Below are 10,497 nucleotides of genomic sequence, written 5' to 3' on the forward strand. Positions count from 1 at the left end.
TAGTGTGTGTGTCGTGTGTGTGGTGTCAGCATAGTGTGTGTGTGTTAATTCTTTTATACTGAGTTTTATAAGCATACTTTGCAGTTTCCTTTGTAAGTGTGGGCTTGCCTTTCTGTGGATAAATGTATATACCTGTGTTCATGTTTTTGGCCGTTCTCACTGCCTGTCCAACTGTTTAACTGAACACGGCCCGTATGCAGTGGTCATCGCCCCACTGTCCATATGCATGTAGTAGTCATTAGTCATTTGTTTGCCTGTACTATGTTCATGCACATGTGTGTTTTCACGCCTGCTTTCCTCCCCCATCTAAGACCAGTAATCACTTGCTGGGGCCCAAGCCCTTCCCATTGGATCGCCTGCTGGCCATCTTCTACAGCGTGGTGGACAGCAGGGTGGCTCCAACAGCCTCCATCTTCTCCCAGGTAGCTACAGTGATGAGCCGCTGAGGGGAAGGCCAGCGCTTGTCACCTTGTAATTACTTTTCGTGTTTAAATGATTTATAACGGTCGTCAATGGCAGTGTCAAATAACGTGGGAGTGTAATTTTGAGTTACTGCCACTAGGTGGCAGAATTATCGCTGTGTGAGTAGTTACTTCATATGGGTTTGGTCATTTTATATAACGTTCATATTTATATAATATTTATAGATATCAATCTACCCCACCTACATGGTATGCAGTTCTGTTGTGTGTTTGTCAAAAGGTGAAATCTGGAAAAAAAAAGAAGAAATTGCTAAATAGGAACCTGCCACTAAAAACTTAAACTGCATTAAAAACTCTGCGACAGCTTTGTTGGTAAAGGTTGTCTGATGTGCTCTCTGCCCAGATCTCCTCCTTGGTGACCCTGCAGCTTCTCACCCAAGTGGGCCATGACGACCAGCTAGACGCTCCGAAATACAAGTGTGCTGTCGCACTGGACTTCATTCAGGCCATCTCCAGGTGAGCGCGGCAACAACAACAACAACAACCACATCACCGCCATACCGCAATACTAGGACGTGTACCGCAGTGTTGAGCCCATTACCATCATAACAGCTTCTTTCCCCCCCTTATCTGAGAGTGCTCCTGTCATGGTAATATTACCTCGTTTCCACCGACATGGTGCCGGTGCAGGTGCCTTATCTGGCACCAGTTCTGCGCGTTTCGACCCAAATTTAGCTAGTGCTGGTGCTGAGTCACCTCCTAATGAGAATCCGGCACCGGCACAGCTCCCCGGAGTTGCTGGGCCCAAATCGGTCACCTCACACATCACCGCCATACCGCAGTACTAGGACGTGTACCGCCCATCACCAGCATTACCATCATAACAGCTTCTTTCCACCTCTTATCTGAGAATGCTGCCATCCTCATGTAGCTGGTGGCTTGGGCTGTGGTCTTGTCTACACAGATCTGTAATTTGAAAAGGAGGGCATCCACAGTTCACACGTTTTTTTTTTTTCTTCCCTCCCACTCTGCACGAGAACGACAAAACGATTCTAAAATGCCCAGGCCTCCACACTGAGCACAAACATAATAGCTAGTGCATCCGGTCATTGAAGCCTTCTGGTCGACTGACCATCAATTGCTTGGAAAACACAAAATAGATATATAAATATTGCATGCAAATAGATTTTAATGACGTATAATTGTAAGTGGCTAGACATTCCTGTCTTTAATTATGTTTATTTTTAATTCCTTAAACTTCAAGAACAACAATGTCAACATATTCAGGGACAAGTAACATCAAATGAATGAATGAGAAGAGCATTTGGAGAGTGCAGACCTCCAAATGCTCCCTCCTCCTAAGACCTCCATTATACTGCTTACAGACAGACAAACAAACTGCAACGAAAACAAACGAAAACCTCCTTCCAGGAAAAAAATAAACACAGGGGGGTTTGGTTACGGTATTACTGCAAACCGTGAGGTAGCTTTTCTCGAAGGATAATTCTATACCCTACTCCATTATGAGTACATGCACTGATAAGTATGGTTAGGGAATGTTAAGACTTCTTGAGTGACTTTAGTACAGTATTAAGTGACAGCATTTATGATAATTAATCTTTGCTTTATATGTTTTATTTCCTGTAGGACTGTGAGCTTTGACATTGTGAGGTACCTGTATGACTTCCTGTGAGTGCCTCCCCGTGGATTTGCTGGCTGCTGATTGGATCCAGCTGTGGGATATATTTGATTGGCATTCCCACTGAACAGTGGTTGGAGCCATGTGTTGCATCACTGAAGACCAGCGGTAAATGAACACATCAACTCATCAACAGCTACACAGCTTACTGGAACACTTGGCGTGGGCGGGAACTGTCCACATTTTGTGTTTGTTTGTTGAATTTTTTGTTACTATGTAATATAATTTGGTAATAAATGTTTATATGAAAGCTCAGTCTCCTCAAATGTAAATGGATTATTTTTTCTCATCTGTTTGTGTTGGGGTGGGACTGTTAGCACACCCCTTCCATGACATCACTCTTTCAGTGGCCATGGCAACTGAACAGGTTGCCATATCGATCAACGTGTACCACTCAGCAGAAATATTTGGCCAATAAGGTCTCTCCTGCAGTGATATAAATGGGCTTATGAGTAAATGGGCTTATGAGTACTGGTCATACACAAAAATAATCAAAAGGGTAAAATTGGTAAAGGTTGGTTTGTTGGCTCGTAAATTACTAAATGTATTCATATTTAATTACTCAGCTTCAGAAACAGTAGGATGTGTGTGTGTGGGTAAACCTCTTGCTAATTGAACACATTACCTCTTTACCGTCTATCTCCTTGTTCTAGTGCTTTTAGAAGCCTTATATGTATAGATGTCGTGTATCAGATGTGCAGTAATGCCCCTCCCGATATTGCCAGTGCTTGTGCAAGTTGCCTGACTGGCCTGTTGGTGTGTGCCAGTTTACCCGTCGGCAGCCTTCATCCCCAGCCTGTCACGTCCCCCCTGCAAGTACACGCCGTGGCTGTGCATGTCCTGACGCTCGGGGGAGGTGATTAGAGTCAGGCCTCTATCCAGCTTACACGGTTTGTCTGCTGTCAGCAGGGGGTGAGGGTGGCCCAGAAACAGGCAGCCACGCTGTAGCTACTGTGCTGTGGCTTTGTTCAAGGAGTGCTGTGAAATATCACAGGGATTCAGGGATACTTCATGGGAAATATGTGTTTACCTTTAAATATGCATATGTATACCTAGACAGGCATATGTGTCTGTGAATTACATCTGCATATTTATGTGTTGTGTAATTATGTAGTTGTTATATTTTCATATGTGTATCATAAACCTTTCATTTATTCTTTGGCACTTTGCATCCATTCATATTTGAGTTCAGTGATTCAGCGTCTGAAAGGAAATGCTGCCAGTTACTGTATGTCACTGTTCGTGATGATGAATTAATGTGTTGCTATGGGAATACATCACAGTTGTCATAGAAACTGGTTAGTACAGAGAAGGGACGGTCTGACGTGTGACTCATCTGTTTTTTCTTTTCTCCCCTCATGGTTGCCTTAGGGGGACTTATGTGTCTGAGACTTATTTGTGCTTTGAAATGAGAAGTCTCAGCAAGCACCAATGTCTACTGTTCACCCATGTCTTTCGTAACGCTTAACAGATCAATGTAAACGACACCTGGGTGTTCAGAACCAGGTTTTATTGTAGAAATAAAAGCGATTCAAAAATAAATGATTTTAGTCATTTTACAGGAGGCACACATTCAGCATGGCTAAGGTTGGTTTGAAAGGGAAGCCCGTACCCACTAGTGATCGCATGGTAGAGGCAGAGACTCTTACAGTCAGGTGCTACACTCTATTTGTGGTATCATCTTCAGAGTAACCTAAAACAGTCTAAGTAGCAAAGCAGTAAATATACTTACACATACAGTCTTCTAAGCCCTGTCGTTTCTCTGTTTCATGTTTATGGATATCTGTATCGCCCAAAGATGCCAGTTATCATTATGGCAAGTTTTTACAGTGCCAACTGGCTTTTGAAGACATTTCCATGAAAGTTTGGTAAATAATGCTGCTTTAAATATAACTATATAAACCATGCTGTCTGAGGGCTGGAAGCCAGGTATCTCTTATTAATCAGCAAACTCCTAATATTGCGTCATGTTTATGGATATCTGTACAGAAAGTAAACACTATCTTGATCTTTTGGAATTAAAAAGAGTTTGAAGATCTAAGCAGCCCTAAATAAACTTTGAAAGTTTTTGAAATCACAAATACTATAACATTCAGGAGGCTTTTTGAGATTCTTTTTTTTGCCAAAAGTGCAAACAGTGACATTAACAAAAAGAAAGACCTGGCTCTTTTAAATATCAATAACATATTTCCCTTCTCAGAGCTAACGCTTGCCCGGCTAACGTTAGGAAAATATCTTATGTGTTATCTGGTCTGTAGGGATGGGAATTTATAAGATTTGAACGATTCCAATTCCATTTTCGATTCCTTATCGATTCTCATTGGGCAAGGAAAAAAAAACAGAGTACAAACTGGTTTATTCACATTCATTTATTTTATATGATATTCTCTGAATAGATGATGCACAGCAAATACAGTATGTACGTATGTATACATTCACATATTTTAAATACCCAAAAACAAACTTAAAAATACGTCAACAAACTCTCAAAGCAAGGTCCAGAGAACCATAGCTTAGGGATCCTTTTCTTTGATAGGGTGCCAGGGGGAAATAAAGAATAAAAAAAAAAGTATTGACTATAACTCCAACCATAAGTAACATAATGCATGACTGATTTGGTAATGGGTTGCATAACGTTTTTGTAATAAAACTCAAAAATCCTGGAAAATAATCTTATCAAATGGGGAACCCTCCCTGGTCTAATTTGTGGCAATTTAGGGGTCCATGATATACAAGAGTTTGAGAACTGCTGTGCTAAATAATATTTGAAAGTGCCAATTACAGTGCTGTTTTTATTTTTATGTATTCATCTTGAACTAAAAATCAGACGGACATAAACAAATAGTGAAAGCTGATATGCACAATGGAACAAATGGCACTAACACAATAGACAGGATCTGGAGGAGTTTACCCTCAATATTAACCTAAGCCACGCTGCTGTTGCTTAGTTGAGATTAATTAATGTTATCGTCACTCCGTAGCGCATCAAAAACGTGACATTCCTCGCAGGCATTTCCTACTAAGTTATTGCATACTGTGTGGACAAATGATTCTGCATATTGGTAGTATTTCCCCCCTTTGACGAAAAAGACATTTTGCAAGCCTTGCAAGTGGCCCTGTGGTCATCTTTTCGCATGACATACAACCACCTCTGCTTAGACGGCATGTTTGCTGCGGTCTAAATAAAACAAGGCTGCGTGCGTGACGTCATCGCGCATGCGCAAACGGCACTGGAATCGATAGCTGAATCTTTAAGGACTCGATTCCCATGCCTACTGGTCTGTCTGCCCACTACTGAGCTAAAAAAAAGATCTGGAATGTTTTATTTCAGTGTTATTTTTCCAACATCCTTTCTGACCTTATATCGACGCAGGGTTCATGTGTAAATCGGTGTACCATCAAAGTGATTAACTTACTTTTCAACCAGGATTCATCGACAAATCAGGAGCATATAACGTCAGTGATTAACACTCCACCCTAGTTAGGCCCTGGGCTCTGTGGCTGCCAGAAACCTTTTGTCTCCAGAAGATACTTTTCATCGGATTCTTGGTCCTGTTTATAAGCAACTGGTGAATTGTTTTGCACATGTTCAATCTGGTAGGTTACAATCCTGGTTAAGAAGTGTTATTTATTGAGAACACTGCAGTATGGGGCTCAGGGATGAGGACATGCTCCTCAAATACTGTGTCTGCGGCTGTGGATCATGGCCACTATGTGTGAGAGGTCCAAACTCTTCATCATCACTCCCATGAACTCCTCATCGCTACGGGCACCTGCCACAAACTCCTCCAGTGAAAGCTCCCCTATTACGTGAAAAATGTGCATGTAAGAATCCTGACAATACCAATGGACTGGTCAACTTCAACATGGACGGTACCATGAAGTACATGTCTATTCTGACATTACATCGGTTTCATACCTAATTCAAAAGTGCATGTCTATTCTGACATTACATTGGTTTCATACCTAATTCAAAAGTGCATGTCTATTCTGTCATTACATCGGTTTCATACCTAATTCAAAAGTACATGTCTATTCTGACATTACATCGGTTTCATACCTAATTCAAAAGTGCATGTCTCTTCTGACATTACATCGGTTTCATACCTAATTCAAAAGTGCATGTCTCTTCTGACATTACATCGGTTTCATACCTAATTCAAAAGTGCATGTCTATTCTGAGAGAGGGATTAGGATAGGCAGGTCAGGTGTACTAAGTGCGGTCAATCCATAGATATAAGTCACATGATTGAGTACTATTAATACCAAGATCATAAGATTATGAACAGTTGTGTGTTTTTTAGTGTCGCTCTGAATAGTGTAATCCCTGACTACATGTAGGGTACTGTTGTAGTAGCTGCTGTTTGAATTGGTCTGCGTGAGGTGCAATGGGGACACTTACCATCTCCATTAATATCGATCCTGTCAAACACACGGTTGGTGAACTCTTCAGCTGAGGCCTCCTGACTGTCGCTTCCATTAATTGCTCGAATGGCCTGAGAGAAAAGAGTTGTAATTGTCATAATAATAATTGTCAGATTTGGCACACACACGTGCATAAATGGAACACACACACACACACACGTGCATATATGGAACACAGACACACACACACACACACACACACGCAGGCATGCAGTCACAGTGAATTTATTCTCTGCTTTTTCCCATCCTGGACCATCCTTCCTCCAGGACTTCTTCCAGGATGCTGGCCAACTGCTCCTGGACCCTCAAGTGCCCGGGGACCAAGTGAAGTGAGGGTCAGGGATGGAAATGTGTCTTTTTGCATGATTTTCTGTGGAGGAAACCCCTTGTGAACACGGGGAGAACATGCAAACTCCACACAGAAAGGCCTGGGAGATAGCCCACCTGAGCACTGAAGGCCTGGGGAGGATCTTCCCCCGAATGCCAACAACGCCTCATGCGAACCCATGACCTTCTTGCTCTGAGCGGCAGTGCAAGCACCTGAGCCACTGTGCCACATACGTATGTCGTAAACATTTAAGAATACATAGAAAAAACTGCAGCTTGACATCCACAGTACACAAGACATTTTTCCTCCTATAACAACCCCATTAGACATGACACACTAGGGCCATTTAAGATAAATTCAAGATAAATGACCTCTATGAAGTCAACTGAAGTGACAGAGTGGAGTTTCGATGAGGCTTCCCACCTTTATGATGTTGAGGAGCTCATGTCGGTCAATGCAGCCGTTGCCGTCCACGTCGTATAGCTTGAAGTACCAGCGGAGTTTGTGCTCCATCTTGCCTCGCATCACCAGACTCAGGGCAGCCACGTACTCTATGAAGTCTATGTAGCCATCCTGCAAAGGAGTCGGATACAGTGTCACCTTCAGATCATGGTGATTAAGGTCTGGGGTGGTACATCGATTTGGCTTACTTTTTTTGAATGTATTTTTTAAGATTTGGCTTTTTTATGCCTTTAATTGATAGATTAGTGAAGAGTGGGACAGGAAATGAGAGGGAGAAGAGGTGGGGAGTGTACTGGAGAAATGACATCGGACCGGATTCGAACTCGTGTCCTCCGTGGGCGTCAAGCCCAAATGTGGTCTAGGCTAGCCCCCCGATTTGGCTTACTTTAAGCATTATACGGATACTTTATTCTTATTCACACTTCTGAATGTAACTCTGTTGTGAAACCTAGCAGAAACATAAGGATATGCTTGGAAATCTCTTGGCCATAATTTTTGCAATGGACAAGCGAAGACCCTTTTCTATCACCTGTATTGATGTTCCTCATTAATGTTTCCCAAAAATGCACTTAACATTAATGTTTCACCTTGGCACTAAACCCTTGTGTTAAAAGAGGTGGAGCTCACAGTGGATTTGTCTGGGTACAGAGACCTAGGGCAAGGCAAAGGCCTTTACTTTCGTCTGTGCAATTAACAAGACCTTAAGCCTTTACTGGCTAAACTTATTAATGTAATCTATCAAGCTCGGAGACGGTGCTGAAATCCCCCCTGACTGATATTAATCTGGGTGTTACGGTTGTTTAATAACTTCAATCCATCCTCTACCTTAATAACTTGTGTCAGTGCTGCCCTTCCACTCATCCAACGTCCTCTTATGTTACTTTTTTACCGGAGTTTTGACCCACTGGTGCCTACCACATATTTTATTAATCTCAAAGGTGACACATTTGAAAATGTCCTATTTTGTACTGGTAAACTAATTTTACACACACAGTTTTTACCTCCATCATTGAATCTATGCATGAGTAAGAGGATTTTTCCCATTAACAGTCTCGATGAAGTCCTAATGGTCTTCTATTAGATGAATTTATTGGGTTGGCTGACCTTGAGGTGAGAAGCAATCAATTTGTGATGGATGCGCAGCACTAATTAGGTCTGTATCTCGCGATTGCGCTGCCATCTCATCAGTGAACAGAACGGGAAACTCTATCAATTTGTCAGATTAATGAGCTGCTTCTATGCACTTTAAATAACGTCCCAGCTAGCTTTAAAAATCACGGGAAAAATATCAGGGCCGAAGTCTGAGTAGAGAGAGATTTTGCTTCCCTTGTGGAGATTTATATCATAATTGAGCACTTTCTTGCTGTTTGTCTTGCAGGAAGTTCATCCAGACAGATTTGTTTACCTGTCAGTTTCCAAGACCTCTTTGCTAAAGGTCACGGAGCCCTCACCAGAGCAAAGGAGGTACGGCACGTGCCGAAAGGTTAAGGTCAGCAAGGGAATCCCAAAATACATCGGATAAATCTCTATAGCCAGTGTAAGTCCCAATACACACATTAAGCCTATTAATATGACACATTGTCTGGTTGTTACCAATATAGATATGCTGCGCAAGTTCTGTGCAAGACGATGCAAAGCGGAGATGACATCTTGTTTTTTGGACCTCATGACTAAGCCAGATCTGCACTCCCTGTGTCGAAATAAACTCCTCATCCGACTAATACATTCTTTCTCATTAGTTCTCAGCTGGTCTAGCCTTGGGTCATCAGTCTCAACTTAAATTTTATAGGATTCAAACCAAGCAAATGTATTTCTCAAAATTTTGACCTTCCTTTCTGTAAAAGTGGTTCTAATATTTTGGATTTCTGCCTTGTATATGTAAGCCTGTCAACAGAAAAAATTGAGGTATGAACCCCTGGTTTACCTGACATGTATATTAACATGAACATACTTCCAGGCCTGCATTCAGAGAACATTCTATCTGACATGAGAGTGCCAAGCATCTTAAATAGTTAAAAGTTAAATAGTTTGAATCTTGTCACAAAACAAAGAGCCTAACCACATGTGTGCAGACACTGTGAACAGGTAAAACACCTATAGTCATATCCTTACAACAACACTGAGCTGACTGAATTTGAGGTTGCCAAATGTACCCATAAACCTACTTATGGCAAGACAGTATATCTTATTGAATCATGCCTGAGTACAACAATTACAAAGGTATATTGAAGGACACTGTGAAGTTCCAGGTCAAAGTCTTCTGTGTTTTCAAGTATCCCTATTTTAGTCTCTATTCTAAAATAGATTCTAAAATTCTTCTCTATTTTAATAATTTCCTACATTCATAAAACAAAACAAAGAGCTTGTGCCACACCACAAGTTGACAGGTCCTAGTGGTTTGGGTAGCTGAACCCCATACATTCACATCCCCTCAGTCACAGTCACTCAGGTCCAGCTCACCTTGTTCATGTCGAAGGTGCGAAACATCTGCTCGATATAGGCGGTGGCCTCAGGATCAAGGCCCCGAAGCCCGAAGAATTGCTTGAACTCGTGCATCGTGAGCTGACCCGACGGGCACTCCGTCATGAACTTCTTGTACCAGAGGTGCATCTCTACTGCCTGGAGGTCGTCCACAGTGCATCCTGACGTGTTGCCCATGTCTTCTATCAAGAGGGGTGAATTGCGACTGTGTGTGTGACTGTGTGACTGACTGACGAAAATCGGAAAAACAAGAGAACTATCAACGGCGGAATCGAAAAATCTCGGGGCTCCTGCGGGTTACCCGATTGGTCTACTGTGGACGGCCTCGCCTCACAGTCACACAACTCTGGGTCCTGAGGATGCGGGGGGGGGTCCAGGAACGGGTTTTTGTACTGGGAGGCGAGAAGCCGTGCCACGCCCCTGTCTTGGTTTGCTCGCCCCTAATCGCTGGAAGTAATCCAGCAGGAGTGGCACTTTAAACGGCTTAGGGAGCCTATGGAGGTGGGGGAGCGAAGGATTGTTCGCTCCTCAGGTGCTTCGGACGGGGACATGCTGACTTACATTTTGGCTGTCTTCCCAGCCATCACTGATTACTCATTACTCATGCATGAACAGGTGCACTGTGGTTGTTGTTGCCTCGCGGTTGCATAAAGGGCCCTCTTTTTTTTCGGAAACTGCCA

General features: G+C 42.5%; 2 protein-coding genes across 2 annotated transcripts in view; one reads left to right on the forward strand and one right to left on the reverse strand.

The window, feature by feature from the left end:
- orc5 (origin recognition complex, subunit 5) overlaps positions 1 to 2,115 on the forward strand; it is a gene marked incomplete at both ends in the record, with an annotated part of 9,405 nt that extends 7,290 nt beyond the window's left edge. Inside the window, 3 exons of the mRNA XM_080850836.1 lie at positions 312 to 422; positions 826 to 938; positions 2,070 to 2,115. Coding sequence (XP_080706962.1) covers positions 312 to 422; positions 826 to 938; positions 2,070 to 2,115 — 270 coding nt within the window. The remainder of the gene's footprint in view (positions 1 to 311; positions 423 to 825; positions 939 to 2,069) is intronic.
- Positions 2,116 to 5,796: 3,681 nt separating this feature from the next.
- Positions 5,797 to 9,994, reverse strand: guca1aa (guanylate cyclase activator 1Aa; the record flags this gene model as incomplete). Its single annotated transcript, XM_080850868.1, has 4 exons — positions 5,797 to 5,924; positions 6,524 to 6,617; positions 7,298 to 7,447; positions 9,797 to 9,994. 4 exons carry the CDS (start codon positions 9,992 to 9,994, stop codon positions 5,797 to 5,799), a joined length of 570 nt encoding a protein of 189 aa, XP_080706994.1.
- Positions 9,995 to 10,497: the final 503 nt, after the last annotated feature.

This window comes from Sprattus sprattus (genome assembly GCF_963457725.1).
Source record: "Sprattus sprattus genome assembly, chromosome: 14".
In the NCBI taxonomy this organism is placed as follows: domain Eukaryota; kingdom Metazoa; phylum Chordata; class Actinopteri; order Clupeiformes; family Clupeidae; genus Sprattus; species Sprattus sprattus.